The following is a 22,843-nucleotide window of genomic DNA, read 5'->3' as shown; positions in this document are numbered from 1 at the left end:
AAGCTTATTCTAATGAGGCCAGTATTATCCTGGTTCCAAAGTCAGACAAAGACACTACAAGAAAACTACAGACCAATATCCGTAAGTATTGATGCAAAAATCCTCAACAAAACACTAGCAAACTAAAGTCAAGAGCACATTAAAAGGTTTATACACCATGGTATAATAAATATCATTACACAAGTAGTATTTATTTCTACAATGCAAGCATGGTTCAGCATATGAAAATTGATTAGTGTATTATACTGCATTAACAGAATAAAGGTGGGAAGACACATAATCATCTGAATTGATACAGAAAAGCATCTGCCTTATGTCTGTCATAATCATTGCCATTTCTCTTTCAATCCATAGTGACTTAGAGAAGACCACGGGGAATACAGCAGTGCTAAGTGTTTCATGTCTATATGTAGACAGCATATACTCCATAGTCTTCCAAGGGGTGGCCCAGGGCAGTTGTTTTGTGGGGAAATAAGAATGGAGTTTAGATGTACAGGATAAAAAGGAAAGGCTGGCAGGCCAAGGGCCAACTCCTCACATTATCATGTTCTGACATGGAATCCCAAGGAGTCCAAAAATTTTAAATTTAAATCTGTCTTTCCAAGATACCATGAAGACGTCTAATCAAGTAAGGAGTATAGAGCACATTTAAGAGTTCGGTAGCTTTTTAAATGACTTTTACATTTACATGTATGATATGGGTCTCCATTTTTACTCTTGCTTCAGGTCTTACAAATATTAGGAGTGGGTCTGATCAAAAGCTACCCTGGAGCCATTGCATTTTTAGGAGGAAAACACATTCAGCTTTCCTTAGGACTACAACTAGGAAGTCACAAATTTGCTTATAAAACCAGAATCAACTAACTTCATTTTTTACCTGTCATAAAATGTATGGAAGGTTTTAACCATCAATTAAGTATATTTTCAAACAATTTATCTTGTTTGAACACAAATCAGTGGCAGCCCCCACCCAACAAAGATATATGAAATGCATTAAGTTCAACGAAAGTTCAATTACTAGTATTAAAGGGTGCTTCTCTTTGGATTGTCTAGGCTCTACATATGTCGTCCTTAATTTTATATACTTCTGGCCTTTGAGTCAACTCATAGTTCATTAGTATCTTTGTTAAGGGAAGAAGAAGAGAAAATAAAATGAAATTCAGACCTGTCATCTTAGTTATCAGTAGCAACTCTAACAACAGACTTCATGGTGGAAAATGTAGAAACTCCTGGTTAAAGTAGTTTTATAGGCTGAATCTGACAATGTATATAATTATCCATGTGCTTCCTGACTATCACTGTCATTAGATAATGGAACTTGACTATTTGGCCCTATTTTTTTCCCCAGAGTCAGAAAGATAGTCTGGATAATAAAATGTAGCATATTATGTCATAGTGAATAAGAAGAGAAATACCCTAATGGCATAAACTACCACTGTGAGTTATGAAAATGCATCCACATCTTATCATCCATAAACCAAAACTATCTTGAATTAAACCAAAGAAAGTATATCTATTTAAATACATATACACACACACACACACACACACACACACACACACACTTCTTTAGATGATACTGTGCCTAGTTTTTAAAAATAGCTGTCTTTAGCATAAAAGTTAATGATATTACATCTCCATTCTTCCAGAAACCAGATACAAGGATATTTTCATATAATGCAAAATTGGATTTTAGGTTAAAATATTTTAAAGAAATTAAATTAGCTGATCATTCTTTTTATTTATTTATTTTTTTTGAGATGGGGTCTTGCTCTGTTGCCCAGGCTGGAGTGCAATGGTATCACAGCTCAATGAATCCTCGAACTAACTCCCGGGTGTAAACGAACCTCCTCCCTCAGCCTGTTAGTAGCTGGGATTAGAAGTGCACTACCACATCCGGTAAGTTATTTTTATTGTTTGTAGAGACAGGCTCTCACTATATTGCCCGAGCTGGTTTCAAACCCCTGAGCTCAAATGATCCTTCCACCTTAGCCTCCCAAAGTGTTGGGATTACAGGCATGAGCCACTGCACCTGGCCTTTGCTGATAATTGTAACAGGAAGTCTTTCAAAGGAATATAATAACTGGATATGTAATACAAATTATTTCTGGAAGGACTTTTTATTGGTTAACAGCAATATCAATGCATACTGCCACTATGCAGTAAGACTAATAGGAAACATTTATCAGATTGGTTAAAAAGTTGTTATTTTGAGGCTGGGTGCAGCGGCTTACGCCTGTAATACCAGCACTTTGGCAGGCCAAGGCAGGTGGATCACCTGAGGTCAGGAGTTCGAGACCAGCCTGGACAACATGGTGAAACCCTGTCTCTACTAAAAATACAAAAATTAGCCGGGCATGGTGGTGGGTGCCTGTAATCCCAGCTACTAGGGAGGATGAGGCAGGAGAACTGCTTGAACCCAGGAGGTGGAGGTTGCAGTGAGCCAAGACTGTGCCTCTGCACTTCAACCTGGGTGACAGAGCAAGACTCCATCTTAAAAACAAAACAAAACAAAACAAAAGTTGTTATTTTGTGATAGCTAGATAGGCCAAGGTATTGATACACAGACACACCCTTCCATAGAAATGAATAAGTTTTAAAACATAAAGATGAAGTCAGTAAATAAGTTAGGGTTTTTGTTTTATTGCTGTCATTGTTTTTGTTGTAGGTAGAATGGTTGTTTTTGTAGAAGAGGTGATGGATTTGTACTGAGTCAATCTGCAGCATTGCATGATTCCTCTTGAGATGAAAGCATTTATATGTAAGATGTTTTGGAGGCTACTGCAAATGATACCTGCTCAAGGGAGAATAAAGCAGGATAACATTTTTCTTAGTCTTCCATTCTTGGTTCTACAGAATCTTCTCTAATCTAACTTGCTTAGTTCCCACAAAACCCACCAGAAATCTCTGCTCCTATGTGTATATGTTTATTCCTCATCTATCAATTATGAGTTTAGGCTCTGTTATGGTCTGAATTGTGTGTCCTCAAAATTTTTCAGTTGAAGTCCTAACCCCTAGTACCACAGGAGGTGACTTTACTTGGAGATAGAGCTTGGGGGTAATTAAGGTAAAATGTAGTCATGAGGGTGGCCCCTAATCCAAATGAATGGTATCCTTATTAAGAGACAAGGATACAGATATATACAAAGGGAAGACCATGCAAAGATACCAGAGAAAGACAACCATTTACAAGCCAAGGAGAGACGCTTTAGAAGAAACCAAATTGATTGTAGACTTCTAGCCTGCAGAATTGTGATAAAATAATTTTCTGTTGTTTAAGCTATCTCGTTAGTGTTACTTTGTTATGGTCGCCCTAGGAAGCTAATATAAGACCAATCACCTCTTCTGGGATAGATAAAAGAGATCTTTATCATAAGAGCAATGTAAAAGCATTATAGAGTTTTAGATATAAGAGTGATATAATTATGTTTACATATTTAAGAACTTACTTTGGCTTTTATTTGGAAACGAATTAGAACTGGCTGGACTGCAGGTGGAGAAACCAGTTTGGAGGCTACTACATTAGTCCAGGCAAGACACAGTGGCTTGATCAAATGTGATGGCAGCAATGATAGAGAAAAGTGAAAACTTCTGAGGTAATGTTTAGAGGTAGATGAGACAGCACTTGATGACATATTTGAATTGGGATGAAGGGTAGTAAAAAAATAAAAGGAGTCAAAAATGACTGTCAGGTTTCTGGCAGAAGCTGGAGGGATGGAACTGAGATTACAAACTCTTAGAGCTGCAGATCTGAAGAAGGGCAGGATCCAAAGTACAGTTTCAGACACAATTAGCTTGATTTATCTGCAAGACTTCATTGAAAATATATGTCTGGAGAGCCAAAAAAAGAGATTTAGGTAAGGGATATACATTTGGGAGTCACTGATATATTGATATTTAAAACCACGAAGGTACATGAAATTGCCCAGGAAAACAATGTACTTTCCAGATCATATGGGACCGAAAAAAAAAAAAGTAGTATGAAAACAGAGGTAGCCTGAGGCTGAGCCATAAGGAAATTCCAATATCCAGGGTATGTAGGTGTTCAATAAATGTTGAATATCACCAGCTTCATTAATGTTTTTGGCACAGTATTTTGAAATGTACAGTGGACATGCATTACATGAATCAAAATAAATCAGTAAATCAGTATACAGGCAATACAACTGGATGGCTTATTTTTAAATCTTCCATTTTCCTGTGAAACCCACTGAAGTCACTAATATTGTTAACTAAATATAGAGAAACTGGAAGACTTTCTCTCTTCTGCTTGTACATATAAGATTACAACTAAGAACTTACTTAATAAATCCATTACTTATATTGGCTATGCTGATCTCATGCATTAGTACCAAACTTGTACTTTCTGCACCTAATCTAAAAACAATGCAAAGTGAAAATGAAAGTACAAAGATTAGTATTCTGTCAATTTCTTAAAAGAGAAGAAAGATGTGTTTGTTCACCCATTCCTTTTTATTTTTAATTTGTAATCCTATCTATGAGTACCTAGATAATGTTGCACATACCCATTAGCAAAATTCCCATGGAAATAGAATTCAGTAAGGTCTTCAGAAAGGTCTGACTTGATGAAAGCTGACACTAAAAATACCCTCTGTTTTCCCATTAGTTAGGAATTAGGAACACATACACATTTTTCAAGACAGAAATGCATTAACCTCTTCACAAATTACCCAAGCAGAAATATCCTCTAAATAATACAGATATAAACTAGATAAGAATTAAACCAAATTTACATTGCTTAGCTTTAAACCTTAAATTGGATATCAGAATTAGAAATGATAAAATTATCTTTTCACCTAGAAAATCAGGAGATAGAATATTTCAGTAAAAGAAATAGTACTAAACTCTTGTCCAAGTTGAATGTAAAAATACTTTGGTAGGTACTTAAAAGAGGAAGTTTTCTTTTTAGTTATAGAAATAAAAGGCAGAGATAAAATGTAAATGATATTTCAAGTCTTACTGAGTTTATAAAACAAAACTCATTAGGCACCATTTATTAAATATGTCTACAGATATATTCTCCATAACTATATAATTATAGATGATTGTAAACATATTCCAATATCTCTATTATTATTTGTTGACAATCTTTACTAAGCATCATTGTTCAAAAACCTAGAGATATAATTTCAGCTCCACCATAGGCTAAATAAACCATGAAACTCTACTTATATTTACAACTGTTAGTCATTTCTGTCATCCACTATATTCAGTCATTCAGTAAACATTTAAAGAGTAACATGTGCTGTCCAAGAAAAGTGCTCATGATACAAAGATGAACGTGCCATGGCAAAGAATAGACTCTTAACCAAAGAAAGATCCTTCTCTATGTTTGCAGGTTGCGCTTTGTAACTAAGCTCCCAAATATGGGAAGAACTGTACATGGTGCAATGAGGGAGAATAGGATTCTCCTCCCATCTCTCCAATCCATGAAATCAATCTTGGCAACCAAAGGGGCAATAATTGATGTCACAACCAGCTCTGGCTCAAAGGGCACCAGCCTGAAAAGGTACAAGCAAAGCATCCTAGGCAGAGTGAATGGACAAATTTCCACTTTTCTGTGAGGCAGCCTGACTACCCAAGATTCTTTCCAATTCTATGATTCAAGAATGTTGAAGACTACACCTATGTATGCAAGTTAAACTAGTGAATGGAAGTAGGTAGAACCACGAAATGTCAGTAAGAAAACAAGCAGTATCCTTGCCCAATCCTCTTATTTAATAGATGAGGAAAATGGTACCCATAAAGGTGAAATAACTCATAAAATACATAAAAGTGAACCGTGTCGTTGTTCTTTCCATTGCATTACTGTGGTAATTTGAGACTGTTATAGCACTTTCACCTGTATATCAAGATAACACATAGAACCTATGTCCTAATCAGTTTGCACAATTACTTCCATTCAGTAACTCATTCTATACAGAAATATTTAAAAGCTTTGCTGAGGGTATTTTGATAAATATAGCTGATGGGGTGTCATACTGTCTTAATAATAAGAGGTAATGCAAGGTTAAAGTCTTCAATTTCTCAAAAATGGTCTGAAAAAATATAATCAAATCTCTTTGTATCTGTTACACCAATGAGACCAACAAAATTTTCACAGCCAATGTGAGTATTTTACAAACATCAATGCAATACCATTGCCAAGTTTAAAAAGTTAGGTTTCGTTAAGGTTAAAATTCTAATATCAAACAAATAAAAAAAGTTAGTCCAGTAAATATACTACATAATTATCATTTTCACCTGAATTTCAGCAGATCTCTGTTGCTACCTCAAGCCCTGTGATTCCAAAGACTTCATTAAAATATTGTGCAGTCCAGCAGTTTCCCAAACCTCACAGGAATGTCCCCATTCTTTAAGAAGGGCACTGGGCAAACGGAAACTCCTGAGCTTACATCAAAGTTTGATAAAAGTTACAAAAGGACAACTGCAACAAATACTTGAAATACACCACAAAAGGCATTTCCCCAGTGTTAAATCAATCAAATAACTTTTAATTTTTGAAAAGTACAGTTTAACAAAATGATTACCTATTTAAGAATGTAAGCAGCAAAAATTCTAAATTTGTTAGCATAGCGTTCAAGACTTCCAAACTCTGGCCCATGACTCCTGCGGACTCATCTCTCAATATCCTCTTAATGCACTGCATGTCCAGGCAGTGTGAAGTACCAGTAGGGTTTTACATACTTCTCTTTGGGTCTTTTTTCATATTGTCTCTTGTGTTCTCCCAAAAGTGCTTCCAATTGCATGCATGCACATCCTGGTGCACACATGCATACACCAGTGATTTCATTTAGCTAGATCTTTTAGTATAGTTCAGTTGACATCCTGTCATTTTTCCCCTGAAGGAAAAAAAATATTGGATATGGAAAATATCAGAATAAGTGGATTTTGTCTAAATGACTTCAATATTTTCTAATTATATTGTAGTATCTGACCCCAATGATAGTAGTCTTACAGGTCTTATAAGTCTTGTTTACTCAGAAAATATATGGGCTAAATAGTACAGTAATTAAACTCCAAGTATTTATTCTGTAGTTAGCTTAAAAAGGTAGCACCTCACACTTGAAGGTCCCCACCTCAAGCTGGTTAAGACAAATGCTTTTGTGTTTTATACATGTTTCGCTAAAAAACACAACAGTTTTAGCTGTCAACATAACAAACTGTCTTTGAGCAGAAACCTTTATTCAGTATGAAAATTGTATAAGAGTGTGCATGAAATATTTTCACAAAATGTTTAATCACATATATTCATTTGGCTATTAGATCACTTGACTTGTTGTCTATATATTATATTTTGAATTTGACTAAAATACTACTTTGCTCCAGTGTAAAGCAATATGCTTGGCAGTCATATCATCATCATAGTTTCCTTCCTCTTAAAAATACAATGTGCTATGCATGAGCAGATCACAAACTTGGAGCCAATCAACACACACCTTGTATAGTATTCATTAACCATAATTTATTATGTGTGTGCTGATATGCCATTATGATTTTCAGCTTTGGTAATGAAATATTTAGCTATGTTTGCTGAAAATAATCAGCAAGATAAGAGGTTTTGAATATGATTATTTGAAGCTTTTTAAACAGTGAGAAACTAGGTTGAAAAGAGCATTGACAGCTAAAAACAATGGAACTTTTTCTGTACTAAATACTAGAGGTAATGCTGTATTTTTCTAAGTATTTATAATTTATTCTAAGGATAAGTCATATCTGATTACTGAAACATCATTTGTAATAGGTACATTATTTAACTTCTCAAGACGTGTTACTATCTTGGCTGAGGGATTCTGGGTAAATTAAAAATAATAAACTGAAATTCGATTGTTTCTAGTGTGTAGTTTTAAAGATTATGATCTCAACATTCAAATTTAGGTTTCTCTTTTCTTTATAAAACGACTGCATTAGATTCATAGAGAGAAATTTAAATGATGCATGTATACTTTCAAGAGCTACTATGTATTTGGCATCCTAAATTAAATAACCTAATGTAATTCATAGAGTAAGAAAAAGGTAATTAGAAACATGTGCAGGCTTAATTTTTCTCTATCTTGTGCTGTCATATAAGTCTTCAAGGAAAAGAGAACCAATGTGCGCACCTAAATGAGTGTTAATTTGACAATTTAGTTAAATTTACACTTCTTATCAGTGAATGGAAGCTCTGTTTCAACAAATTAAAAAGGGCAAGTTCAGCATTTACTTCAAGTTATGAAGGGCACTGAGTTTATCATACAACAGGCAACTGAAAATCCATTGTAAACTGTAGCATAATAATAGGAAACATCCTATTTTACCTCCAACACTTGCGGAACCAAATTCCTAAGGACAGGCAGGTACAATAACTAATTTGATAGGATATGTGGTTAATTTAAGGCAGTAACTATCCAGAAGAAAATTTTAACCTCTAATGATGCTCTTCCAAATACATATGACTGATAAAAACTGGAGTTCATTTTTCCACGCACATTAGTTCTCTGCTAACCCAATTACCTGATTATGATTCACAAAATCTTCTTGGAATCAAGTGAACAAATGATGCATATTCTAAAAAGTACATGATTTAAATTAGTTGATATATTTCTATAATCCTTAGTATATCTGGAGCTAATAATGTTTTAATGTTTGAAATATGTCTATTGTGTACTACTGTGAATTCAATGCAGCAACAGCTGATAGTTCAATTTGTACAATGATACCTAAATAAAGGATGGAACACGGGTTTTATTCATAACTGAGTGAAAATAACACCACTGGAGAATTTAACTTATATTTTTTGGTAACAGCTTTATGGAAATATTCATGTCCCACACAGTTCACCCACTTAAAGTGTATAATTCAATGGTTTTTAGAATGTTCATACAGTTGTGCAACTATCACCACAATTAATTTTAGAACATTTTCATCATCCCAAAAAGATACCCTATGCCCTTTAGTTATTATCCACCAACTCCCTGTCTTACCCCCTGCTCCCTCCTCTCCAGGTCCTAGGTAATCAGTAATCTACTTTGTTCTAACAGATTTGCTTACTCTGAAAACCCTATCAATTTTAAATGGGATCATATACGTGGTCTTTTGTGACCCATTTCATTCATTTAGTATAATATTTTCGAGATGTATCCATGTTGTAGCATGTATCAGTATAAATTCTGTTTAGCAAGGCTTGTATCTTAATTTAAATAACTGAATTAAGGTTAGATTTTAAAATTTAGAATTAAAAAATCATGTATGACACAAAAACATGCTTACACATAATATATGATAATGCTACTAACAAACTTTGATTTTCCTTTGACAATTAAAAAGATACGGCTGGGCATGGTGGCTCATGCCTGTAATCTCAGCACTTTGGGAGGCTGAGGTGGGTGGATCACCTGAGGTCAGGAATTTGAGACCAACCTGGCAAAATGGTAAAACCCTGTCTCTACTAAAAATACAAAAATTAGCCAGGTGTAATTCTCAACTACTTGGGAGGCTGGGGCAGGAGAATTGCTTGAATCCGGGAGGTGGAGGTTGTAGTAAGTTGAGATAGTGCCATTGCACTACAGCCTGGGTGACAAAAGCAGAAGTCCATCTCAAAAAAGAAAAAAAAAAAAAAAAGAAGAAGATATTTCTGAATCATGCTTCACATGCTTATATATATTTTATTCGAAATTAATTTTTCTTTTTCTTTCTGGCAACGTCTTACTCATACTTTAAGACTCTTCTGAATTGTTACCTCCTCTGCAAAACCTCGACTGATTTCCTCTCCCCCTCCTATCCACCTGCTGCTTGCTTTGGTGCTGTACAGCACAGTAAGAATATCTGTGTTAGTACTTATGATCATTTTACAATGAAGGCTTCCAAAACATAGTGTGTTCCTTAAGGTCAAGGGTAGTACCATATATATATATATACATGTATATATATTTTTTCAGTTTATTTCTTTACTTTCCCTCTAAAAGGAGCCAGGATTAAATAAGAATAGGGGATATTTATATTACTTATAAGCACAGTGATTACTTGTATGCTCATTAACATATGGCGAAGCAAATCTGGCCATTAGCAGTTTATGCCTTATGATTTAGGATCTGATGATCTACATAAAACAACTTTGTGAAGTATGACATCTTTATTTCATTAATTTATTCAACTTTCTAATTATATACTTACTTTGAGTGCAAATTAAGCCATCAGATATGTTCTGGTGCTTTGATTTATACAGAACATGGTGGATTTTATGGATATTGAGACTAATTTCACTTGTTTTCAACATAGATTTACGAGCAACATGCTACGGTGCTGGCGTTACAGCAATGATGAAGACAATGCGTACAATCTTTGTTTTCCTTGAGCGTAAGAGTCCAATAGAGACAAATAAACTGAGGTTACAAAATAATATACTTTGCCATAACAGGCAAAGTATAGGGCACAGAGAACAAACACTACACCTACATTCTGGAGTCAATAAAGGATTCCTAGTAGAACTGATATCTAATCTGATACCTGAAAGATAAATTATTGGGAATAAAGCAGGGTGGGGGATATTCCTACCAGCAAAAGAGAACATGAAAGGGAAAAGCAGATCAGTCTACTAGTAATTTAAATTTGTGATGATGGTGGCTTGAACTAGCATAGAAGCAACAGAATATAACAAATATATAGATTTAAGAGCTATTTTGGAGGTACATCCACAAAACTCTGATTCTTTCAATGAAAGAAATGGGTTAGATGAAGAGTTAGGAATCAAAGATGAAGCACAAGTATCTGCCTTGGGCAACTGAAAGATGGGTAGGGCCATTCATTGAGATAGAATGGGGGTTGAGGGAAGTAATCTTGGGGATGAAACAGAGGTTGAGAATTTCAAGTTCAGTTTAAGACATGTATTTCGAAGTATCTTTGGATAAGCATGTAGAAAATACCAGCAGGCCATTAGACATACAAACTCAGTATTTAAATTAGGAATCTGGGCTACAGATTAATACTTAAGAGTGCTCAGGAAGGAGAAAAACAGTCAGAAATTAGAGCTATAGTAACACAAAGTACCGCCTAAGGCAAATGTGTCAAGAAGATCAATAATAAATCCTTAAGGCACACCAATAATTAAGAGACTGCCTTGAGAGGTGGGTTAAAAACTAGACGTAGGTCAGGGACACTAAAGAAAGAAAAAATTTTAAGGACAGAGTGATTAGAATGTCAACTGCTCCCAAGAATCCAAATGAGACAAGGACTGGTAAGTTTTCATTTTAATTCAATGATGAGAATGTTACTGATGTTGGCAAAAGTATTTTGGTGCAGTGATGGGGAAAAGCCAAGCCCAGCTGAATAGATGAATGAGTATACAGTAAGGAAATCAAGCAAATGTAGCTCAGGAATTGATAGTCTGCAGGCCAAGTGTGACCTGCTTTCAGCTTTTGGGAAAAATCTGACCGGCTTTCAGTTTTTGTAAATAAAGGTTTACTGGAACACAGCCACACTCATTCTTTTACATACTGTCCAAGCCTACTTTTGTGTTGTAACAGCAGAGCTGTATAGTCTGCAAATTTAAAGTATTTACTATTTGGTGCTTTACAGAAAAAAGTTTGCCAATCTCTATTGTAGACAAATGTCTCAAATTATTAGTTCTATTTACCAAAAGTGACCTAATAAGCATCCATATTTCTCATGTTTACCACAAGCCTTGCCAGTTAGAAAGACCTGTTGTTGATATATAAGTGGAACTAAGTAAACATCTGCTGTACTGAATACAGTGTAACTGCATCTCAAGGTTGAAATTTCAGACCCTCTTCACTATCATTTAATATATTGCTGTTTTATAGGAAAGGTTGGTGACAGTTGCAGAGGCTGTTAGATCATACTTTTGGGTAAATAAAATACATCATTTAGTTCATATTTACATACATTTTATGACATTAGTAATGACTGATATCATCTAAAGTTCTCTAAAAGAAAATAAATGCAATTTTAAGATTGATACTTTAAAAAAAGCAAATTGTACCTTGTGGTCCCGGCGGGTACACACATATAATAAATTTATATTTAGTTATAAATGCCTTTTTTGAATGATGACTTTAGTTAGTTCCAAGTATTTTATTTTAATGAATCATTTATTCTATGAAGTTAATAAAAAATTTGAGTGTCAGTTTTAAAACTCCAGTTCATCTACAAACAGAAGTCAAAGGCTTAGATCAGAAACATTTCAACTGGACTGTTCAGCTTCTGCTTGCTATATTGGTCTTTGCCTGGAATGACTCATAGCATAACGAAGCTTCACAATTTGGTTTACTGTTTTGTATCTGTTAATGATTAGACAGGCTACATGCCTGTGTAGTCTAGTCATTAATATTAATGAGTTTTGTGACCTAGGCCAAGTTAATAAAACAAACTTTTAAATATCCTGTTTAAAAGTTCTCAATAATAATTTTGAACTTGAAGTTCTTTTATAGAATTCTTTTATAGGGCTGGAAAATATACAAAGGTTTCAAAGACATCTTCTGTCTTGAATGAGGAAAAATGACAGAATGGTGACAGCATCTATCAAACATCACTTTTTGATTACAGGTCACATATGGCTGGTTCAAAATCATAGATTTAATGCAATAGGGAATTAAGATAGATTACAAGGAGGGTTCTTCAAAAAGCTCATGGAAAATGCATATTACGAGAAAACTACGCATGGATTTCAAAATTCTTTTGCACCGAAATATATTAACTTTTTACAGTATGTCTGAATAGGATCTAGTTTGAGGCACTAAGAAGGATAGAACATCCATTTAAAAATAGCCCCTATCAGAGCAAAATGAATTCTTCTAAAAGTGAAGCAAGAACAAACATCACATTTATGATAAATTGTGAGTGAAATGTGGTGAAATCATTGATGTTTTATAAAGACTTGATGGAGACAATGCCCAAAAGAAATTAGCAGTTTCCAAATGGATAACTCGTTTTAAGAAAGGATGAGACAATGTTGCAGATGAAGCCCACAGTGACAGACCATCCACATCCATTTGAGAGGAAAAAAATAATCTTGTTCATGCCCTAAGAGAACTGAAATTAAGAGCAGAAACCAGAGCCAACACCACAGACATCTCAATTGGTTCAGCTTACACAATTGTGATTGAAAAATAAGTTCAGCAAACTGTCCACTAGATGGATGCCAAAACTCCTACAACGCCCAGAACAACTGCAGACAAGAACAGAGCTTTCAATGAAAATTTAAACGAATGGGATAAAGATTCTGAAGCATTTCTTCCAAGAATGGTAACAGGATATGTAACATGGCATTACCGGTATGATCCTGAAGACAAAGCACAGTCAGAACAATGGCTACCAAGAGATGAAAGTGGTCCAATCACGAGCAAAGGTTATGGCAACAGTGTTCTGGGATGTTCAAGTCATTCTGCCTACTGACTTTCTGGGAGGCCAAAGAATGATAACATCTGCTTATTATGAAAGTGTTTTGAGAGCACTAGCCAAAACTTTGGCAGAAAAACACCTAAGAAAGCTTCACTAGAGTCCTCCTCCACTACGACAAAGCTCCTGCTCATTCCTCTAATCACACAGAGCAATTTTACAAGAGTTTCAAAAGGAAGTCATTAAGGATCCACCTTACAGAGATGATTTGCCTCCTCTGACTTTTTATTTCCTGATCTTAAAAATATCTATAAAGAACACCCATTTTTCTTCAGTTACTAATGTACAAAAAGACTGCACTGACATGGCTAAAATCCTCAATTCCAAAAGAACTGAAGGATGGACTAAATGGCTGGTATTATCGCTTACAAAAGTGTGTTGACCTTAATGGAGCCTATGTTGAGAAATAAAATTTGTATCTTTTATTTTTATATTTTAATTCAATTTTTCCTTGACCTTTTTGAAGTACCCTCATATTTCATAGATGACTGAATACAACATGGGAACAGGTTAAATTTGTGTAATCCCAAAGTGGTTATAAGTAATTTTTACTTTTTTGTCAGATCTGAGCTAACAAATATAAAACTGAGAGGTTGGTGGTTATGAAAAGATAACTCATTTGTATGATAGAGTTGGGAAAAAGTAAATGATTTTGTAAAAGTGGAATGTTTGTATGGAGCAATATTACTTAAAGTAGGGTGAAATAATGGCCTGAGAGTTTCAGTTTCCTTTTAGACATTTAAGCAGGGTCTGACTTACATAACAGTTTGCCAAATCTTGTAGAAGCAGCCAAGGACTATGCTGCAAATCAGAACTCTTCCAAGTAGACATAGGCTCCTTCTAATTGGTCCAGACTAATGTGAAACCATTATTTTTAGCAACACAGATGACTAATGCCCTTCTTAAATGTTGATCTTCCATACTGGTAGCTTAGGAGTAAAAACCACATTAGTCGTCATGCTCTCAGTCTGGTCATGGTTTAGAATGTTAACCCAATTCATGGAGAGTACTTATACTTACGTAGTAGAAACTAGATTAGAGATAGGAAATAAAAGTATACAAAGTATATTAAGCAGAATTAGTAATACACCCTAACTTTTATTTGGGGATGCTTACTAAAATGGTTATGGAAATGATAATATAAAGATATAGGAATTTTATATAACCATAAATATAAATATATATTTACATTTTATATATATTTTATATATTACATATAAAAATTTAAAAAGATAAAAATGCTTAAACAGAAAAAAAGTTTTCACTATCATGTGAATTTTTTCCACGTTTATGTTTATTAAAAACTGACATAAACAAAACCTGTACAAAAAGTACTCTTTATTATACACTTTATTTCAAAGTACTGAAATAGTATTTTATGATCATAGTATTTCTAGAGGAAAGATTTTCTTCCAAGCCTTTAAGGGGAAAGCTAATTCACTTGGAGAAACTTTGGGCCACCCACCAAACCTGTGATTTCCTGCCCCAATTTGTGAACCAAGTTACACTGAAATCGTTAAATGGTGTGATTTTATTTATTTATATATAATCTTTATTATTATTTTTTGAGACAGAGTTTCGCTTGTTGCCCAAGCTGGAGTTAATGGTGTGATCTCGGCTCACCGCAATCTCCACCTCCCAGGTACAAGTTATTCTCCTGTCTCAGCCTCCCAAGTAGTTCGGATTACAGGCATGCACCATCAAGCCCAACTAATTCTTTTGTATTCAGTAGAGATGGGGTTTCACCAGGTTCGTCAGGTTGGTCACGAGCTCCTGACCTCAGGTGATCCATCCACCTCGGCCTCCCAAAGCGCTGGGATTACAGGTGTGAGCCACTGTGCCCATCCTAATTTATATATAACCTTTATATAATGGGAATGACTATATAAAGCAGCAGCATCCCTTTTCCTTCTACTCCTCATGCCACTACCTAATCTAAGCACTCATTTTTCAGAAATCAGAATGCTGAATTTGCTAAAATTCCTTTTCATCAGTATCTCCATTCTCTAGACCATTCTAAATACAGATGCCAAATTCAGTTTTTCGAAATGCCACTCTCTACAAAAGACAGTCAGTATCTTCTCCATAACCAACTGTAAAGTTCTACCTTTTTTGCCTAGAAGTTAAAGCTTTCTATAAACTGGTCCCAGTCTAATATTTTCTTTTTCAATTATGAAATATTTAAAATGTTAAAATAACAGGAACTAATACATGAATATAGCAAATACCCCATAACTCAACACTCAGATATAACAATGTATAAACTTTTTTGCTTTCGAAAAGCCTAAATAAAGCATCCAGTTAAAGTCTGCCATTCATCCCATCTCCTTCCCTTTAGTAAACGGATAAAATCTTGCTGTAAATAAAAATGTAAAGTAGGAAATAAGAAACAACGGACAAAATACTTAAAAATATAAAAACATAATTCTTCATTATGTCAAGATAAGAAGAAGAATTTTTAAAAATGCTATCCATTTACAAACCTTAGATTAGAAGGCTTGAAAGTCAGAAAATAACAATAAAAATGGCAATTAATACATCTTTTCCCTTCCTTTCAAATTTGTGACAGAGGTGAAATTAACCTGATTTCTGGAGATGGGATTAAAATATGCAGAAATGGGGTAAAAATATATATATTAATTCTCTCATCCTCATCCCTTATTCCTCTAACAAAAGGTAGAGAAGTAAGACTGGCAAGTCAGACTGGGAAGGGTGCTTTAATAACCTATATGTATGCAAACCAAGATGGCTTACAACCTCAACAACCAAAATAATTGGCAAAAATCAACGCTTTCTTTTGTGCACTTATGGAAAAGTTGGGGGGAAAGGGAAACTTAAGAAGAGGCTAAAATATTTGAGATGAATCAGTATGGTATTTTTTAAAAAAGATAAGGGAAAACCATACAATTTAAAACATATAATTATACAAATGTAATAAAAAGTAACATTAAAATGCCTGAAAAAAAATACCAGGTAAAAATATGGCTTGGACTAATCTAATTTTTCTAACTTGAACTGCATAAGATTTTTTATTTTACTGCCTGAAATCTGAAAGTCAATACAACCTATAAAGTAAAATATGAAAGTCATAAGGAGAAATCACACCATTTAACGATCTCAGTATAACTTGGTTCATAAATTGGGGCAGGAAATCACAGGTTTGGTGGGTGGCCCAAAATTTCTCCAAGTGGATTATCTTTCCCCTTAAAGACTTGGGAGAAAATCTTTCCTCTAGAAATACTGTGATCATAAAACACTATTTCAGTACTTTGAAATAAAGTGTAAAATAAAGAGTACTTTTTATACAGGTTTTGTTTATGTCAGTTTTTAATAAACATAAACGTGGGGAAAAGTCACGATAGTAAAAACAAATTTTTTTTTTCTGTTTAAGCATTTTTATCTTTTAAAATTTTTATTATTATACTTTAAGCTCTAGGGTACATGTGCACAACATGCAGGTTTGTTACATATGTATACATGTGCCATGTTGGTGTGCTGCACCCATTAACTCGTCATTTACATTAGGTGTATCTCCTAATGCTATCCCTCCCCCTTCCCCCCACCCCACGACAGACCCCAGTTTGTGATGTTCCCCTCTGTGTGTCCAAGTGTTCTCATTGTTCAATTCCCATCTATGAGTGAGAATATGCGGTGTTTGGTTTTCTGTCCTTGCGATAGTTTCCTGAGAATGATGGTTTCCAGCTTCTTCTGTGTCCCTACAAAGGACAAGAACTCATCATTTTTAATGGCTGCATAGTATTCCATGGTGTATGTGTGCCACATTTTCTTAATCCAGTCTATCATTGATGGACATTTGGGTTGGTTCCAAGTCTTTGCTATTGTGAATAGTGCCACAATAAACATACGTGTGCATGTGTCTTTATAGCAGCATGATTTATAGTCCTTTGGGTATATACCCAGTAATGGGATGGCTGGATCAAATGGTATTTCTAGTTCTAGATCCCTGAGGAATCACCACACTGTCTTCCACAATGGTTGAACTAGTTTACAGTCCCACCAACAGTGTAAAAGTGTTCATATTTCTCCATATCCTCTCCAGCACCTGTTGTTTCCTGACTTTTTAATGATAGCCATTCTAACTGGTGTGAGATGGTATCTCATTGTGGTTTTGATTTGCATTTCTCTGATGGCCAGTGATGATGAGCATTTTTTCATGTGTCTGTTGGTTGCAAAAATGTCTTCTTTTGAGAAGTGTCTGTTCATATCCTTCACCCACTTTTTGATGGGGTTGTTTGATTTTTTCTTGTAAATTTAAGTTCTTTGTAGATTCTGGACATCTGGATATCGGCCCTTTGTCAGATGGGTAGATTGCAAACATTTTCTCCCATTCTGTAGGTTGCCTGTTCACTCTCATGGTAGTTTCTTTTGCTGTGCAGAAGCTCTTGAGTTTAATTAGATCCCATTAGTCAATTTTGGCTTTTGTTGCCATTGCTTTTGGTGTTTTAGTCATGAAGTCCTTGCCCATGCCTATGTCCTGAATGGTATTGCCTAGGTTTTCTTCTAAGGTTTTTATGGTTTTAGGTCTAACATTTAAGTCTTTAATCCATCCTGAATTAATTTTTGCATAAGGTGTAAGGAAGTGATCCAGTTTCAGCTTTCTACATATGGCTAGCCAGTTTCCCCAGCACCATTTATTAAATAGGGAATCCTTTCCCCATTTCTTGTTTTTGTCTGGTTTGTCAAAGATCAGATGGTTGTAGATGTGTGGTATTATTTCTGAGGACTCTGTTCTGTTCCATTGGTCTCTATCTCTGTTTTGGTACCAGTACCATGCTGTTTTAGTTACTGTAGCCTTGTAGTATAGTCTGAAGTCACGTAACGTGATGCCTCCAGCTTTGTTCTTTTGGCTTAGGATTGTCTTGGCAATGCGGGCTCTTTTTTGGTTCCATATGAACTTTAAAGTAGTTTTTTCCAATTCTGTGAAGAAAGTCATTGGTAGTTTGATGGGGATGGCACTGAATCTGTAAATTACCTTGAGCAGTATGGCCAGTTTCATGATATTGATTGTTCCTATCCATGAACATGGAATGTTCTTCCATTTGTTTCTGTCCTCTTTTATTTCATTGAGCAGTGGTTTGTAGTTCTCCTTGAAGAGGTCCTTCACATCCCTTGTAAGTTGGATTCCTAGGTATTTTATTCTCTTTGAAGCAATTGTGAATGGGAGTTCACTCATGATTTGGCTCTCTGTCTGTTATTGGCGTATAGGAATGCTTGTGATTTCTGCACACTGATTTTGTATCCTGAGACTTTGCTGAAGTTGCTTATCAGCTTAAGGAGATTTTGGGCTGAGACGATGAGGTTTTCTAGATATACAATCATGTCATCTGCAAACAGGGACCATTTGACTTCCTCTTTTCCTAATTGAATACCCTTTATTTCTTTCTCCTGCCTGCTTGCCCTGGCCAGAATTTCCAACACTACGTTGAATAGGAGTGGTGAGAGAGGGCATCCTTGTCTTGTGCCAGTTTTCAAATGGAATGCTTGCAGTTTTTGCCCATTCAGTATGACATTGGCTGTGGGTTTGTCATAAATAGCTCTTATTATTTTGAGATACATCCCATCAATACCTAATTTATTGAGAGTGTGTAGCATGAAGGGCTATTGAATTTTGTCAAAGGCCTTTTCTGCATCTATTGAGATAATCATGTGGTTTTCGTCTTTGGCTCTGTTTATATGATGGATTATGTTCACTGATTTGTGCATGTTGAACCAGCCTTGCATCCCAGGGATGAAGCCCACTTGATCATGGTGGTTAAGCTTTTTGATGTGCTGCTGGATTCGGTTTGCCAGTATTTTATTGAGGATTTTTGCACCGATGTTCATCAGGGATAATGGTCTAAAATTCTCTGTAAAAACAAATTTTTATTCTGAGTGCAACTATCTTTTGTTGTACTTTAAATATTGACAGGTTATGGAAAGAGATTTAAATTAAAGAGTGTAATAGAAGTAGTTCCTGTAGAAAGTAGGTTTACTACTGCTGCATCAACGCAGATCTATTAGTTCAGCTTACAGATAATGTTAACATTAGATGTAAAAAATAATATCCATAAAATATTCTACAACATTTTCATATGAAATAAATGTTATTCCTTAGCATCGCTGCCGGATTTCAGTTTGGTAACTCCTTTCCATTGAAATATACCCCTTTCGTTAAAAAGAAAAATATAACAGCTTAACCTTTAAAAAATCTACAATTTGGATCCATAATACCTCAAAAATTATATAAATTTCTAATTTTAAATGAAAACATGCATTACATTCAAAGGTCTGCATAGGTATAAATATTTTTCTTTTTCATATAGTCAAATTAACTTTGGGCACTGCATTTTCCTGAAAACAATGCCTTTGTTCTCATTGCCCCCTTAAGGAGAAGGTCTTCCTCTAATTAATTTCACTTGACAAAATCCTGCCCCTTCTTTAAGGGTCAGCTAAAACACTTCTTCCAGGAGGCCTTCCCCACCTCCCAAAAGGAATGCATCTCTTTCTGAGCACCAATGTCTTCCATATTTGAGCCAGTAATGCAGCACCTAACACATACTGACTTACTGTTTTCTTTTTGTTTTTTTCCCTGAATATGTATTACCACTTTTCTAGTAGGATGAAAGCTTCTTAAGGGTAGGATCTTGTCTTCATTTTAGTATAGCACAGTGGTTAAGAGTGTGATCTCTGGTGTCAAACTGCATGTGTTTTAAGCCAGTCTTTCCAAATCACTGGCTGTGTGACCTTGAGCAAATTATGAAATACTCTATGGCTCATCTGCTTCATTATGGCTCATATGGCATAATAACAGCATCTACTTGACAGCGATATGAGGACTTATTGCAAGTGTTTGCAATCACTGTCATCATCATCATTTTTTATGTTCCACATGTACGTAGCCCAGGGCCTTGAATATAATAGATGTTTAATAAATGCTTGTTAACTTGAATTTTTTTTAAGTTTTCAAACTAAGTGGAAAATAAAGCCATATGGAAAATGCTGAGTAAGGAAAACACAAACTCTCCTATGTAATGTTTTAAATAAGCAATAAGTAGACAAATTTAAGTACACAGAGTTATGTAAATGTCCCAGTAAATTACTTTTTGGGAAGTGTGTAACATCACTGCTTAAATATAACCTAAATATGATTACAATTCTGAAAGCTATTCTCATACCTATAGGTTGTCTGAGAAGCCCTTTACATGAATAATCAAGGTCAATTTCAACAGTATTACCAGAAGTTAATGAAAAATCCTGACTTTTGGGTATAGTGAAAAAAAAAAGTCAATATGCAGAATATTATGCTCTAGCAGAAAGAGCATGTGGAGAGTTGGCCTCCTTTCCCATATCACATTGCTTAGTATTAAATTGCAATTTCTAGCTCTCTTTAGATGTAATGTCTCTTGAACACAGACCACCAATAATGCAAAATTGTTGTCATTTTGTGAAGCAGACAAAATGTCTGTAATAGAATGAGGCTATGAAATTCATTTCACTGGTGACCAAATCCAGAGATTAAGCCTTAATAATATAAAAAAGATTTTCCCTACTCTTTTTAAAGAACACATGAAAACAAAATTAAATGTTAGCTACTCTGAACACAGGCAGTATCAGAGATTTTTAGGACATGAATGTATTCATGGTAAGCTATATGACTGCATGTCATTTACATGGAATGGACTTGCTATAAAATCAAATAATGTCTTAGGCTAAAAGAACTGACCATAGTTTGCATTTACATGACACCTATTTTTCAAGGAGCTCAAGACATTTTGTAAAATCTGACAGAAATGGTATATCTCTCCAACAAGCTCCTAAAGAAAAAAAATGTTAAGAAAAGCATGTGAGAAATTAGCAATATGGGGCAGTGCTCAGACCTAACAGTCATAGAGGAGACCACAATGCTCTGTCTGTTATGTAAACGGATGGGTGTCAGGCTTCTGTTTTCAAATTAAGCCTTGACTTGACCTTTACATGACTTTGTAGTTAATGCTCTCACATTATCTGATAACAGAAGAGACTGAGAGTTGTAGAAAATATAATCTTTGCATGCTAAGTGCTACAGTGAATGTAACAGTAATGTCAGGTGCTGTGAAATGAATTGTCAAATTATAGACCTAGATTTTAGTGAAGGGATATCCTGATGCTAAGTTTTCACTAAGCAGTAATTTTTGTAACTACTAAAGGGAATAAACTAAAATATTAAACACTTCTATGCCTTCATACGTATATTCAAAATTTGACCTGAATTACAGTTTAACAAACCTGCAGAAGAAAACCCTCTTTCTTCCCCCAGCACCAAGGCCTGGACTTGAATCACTAAAACTCCTCTAAGAAGAATGTACACCCGAGAAAGCAGAGCCAGGTGGCTCCTATACAGCAAGAGGTAGTTGGGAAACAAAAGAGTTTGACTTGATTTAGGGGCCACTCCTTTAGTTAAAGGCTCTAAAGCTCTTGCATTTTACATAATAGGTACACAGGTTCACACTCTGAATAAAGTCTAGCTCTCTAACTCTTAATCTTTTCAGGAAGTACGGTTTGCTCTGTCGACGAAAAGAGTCAAACTCTGCAAAATATTTGAAGAGATTTATTCTGAGCCAAATATGAGCGACCATGGCTTGTGACACAGCCCTCAGGAGGTCCTGAGAATATGTGCCCAAGGTGGTCGGGGTACATTTTGGTTTTATATATTTTTAGGGAGGCATGAGACATCAATCAAATACATTTAAGAAAGACACTGGTTTGGTTCAGAAAGGCAGGAGAACACAAAGTGTGGGGGCGGGGAGCTTCCAGGCTATAGGTAAATTTAAACATTTTCTAGTTGACAATTGGTTGAGTTTATCTCAAGACCTGGGATCAATGGAAAGGAATGTTCAGGTTAAGATAAACGATTGTGGAGACCAAGTTTTATTGTGCAGAGGAATCTCTCAGAGAGCAGACTTGAGAGAGAGAGCAGGCTGTAAAATGTTTCTTATCGGACCTAAAAGAGTGCCTGGCTCTTAGTTGATTATCTCCTGGATCTGGAAAGAAAGGAAGGAAAACAAAGGGGAAAAGGGATTCTCTATAAGATGTGGATTTCTCCCACAAGAGACTGTGCAGGGCAATTTCAAGGTATGGCAAGGAAATATATTTTGGGGTTATTTTTTCCTTGTCTCGTAATGTTATGCCAGAGTTAGATTGAAAAGTCAGTCATGACACATAGGGTCAAATAAAACCCATCTGATGAGAATTTATGGTTTGTAGGGCATGACTCTCTAGATCCCTTAGGTAGGAATTTGGGCACGATAAAAAATCAGAGCTTAGTCCTCAGCTCCAATTCAGATGTATCTTAGTGTTTCATAGATGTTTTTAAAAAGTCCTACAACAGCAAAAATATAAACTATTCATTTTCTAAAATATATGTGTAAGTAAAAACTGCTTATATATTCGT

The 22,843-nt window shown here is 35.2% G+C and overlaps 1 protein-coding gene across 5 annotated transcripts in view; it reads right to left on the bottom strand.

Moving 5' to 3' along the window:
• The window catches only part of COMMD10 (COMM domain containing 10), a 362,273-nt gene that overhangs the window by 160,641 nt on the left and 178,789 nt on the right, over window positions 1-22,843 (bottom strand). The window contains exon 6 of one of the 5 annotated variants that reach the window (XM_054555845.2): window positions 17,831-19,280. The exons of the other annotated variants lie outside the window; for them this stretch is intronic. Within the exon in view, the coding sequence (XP_054411820.1) occupies window positions 19,257-19,280 (24 nt within the window). The 3' untranslated portion in view covers window positions 17,831-19,256. Of the gene's footprint in view, window positions 1-17,830; window positions 19,281-22,843 lie in introns of those variants that run through there. 5 annotated transcript variants of the gene reach the window in all.

Source organism: Pongo abelii, chromosome 4 (assembly GCF_028885655.2).
Source record: "Pongo abelii isolate AG06213 chromosome 4, NHGRI_mPonAbe1-v2.0_pri, whole genome shotgun sequence".
NCBI lineage: Eukaryota > Metazoa > Chordata > Mammalia > Primates > Hominidae > Pongo > Pongo abelii.
Note: the sequence above shows the minus strand (reverse complement) of the source record. Positions and strands in the feature narration are given on the sequence as shown.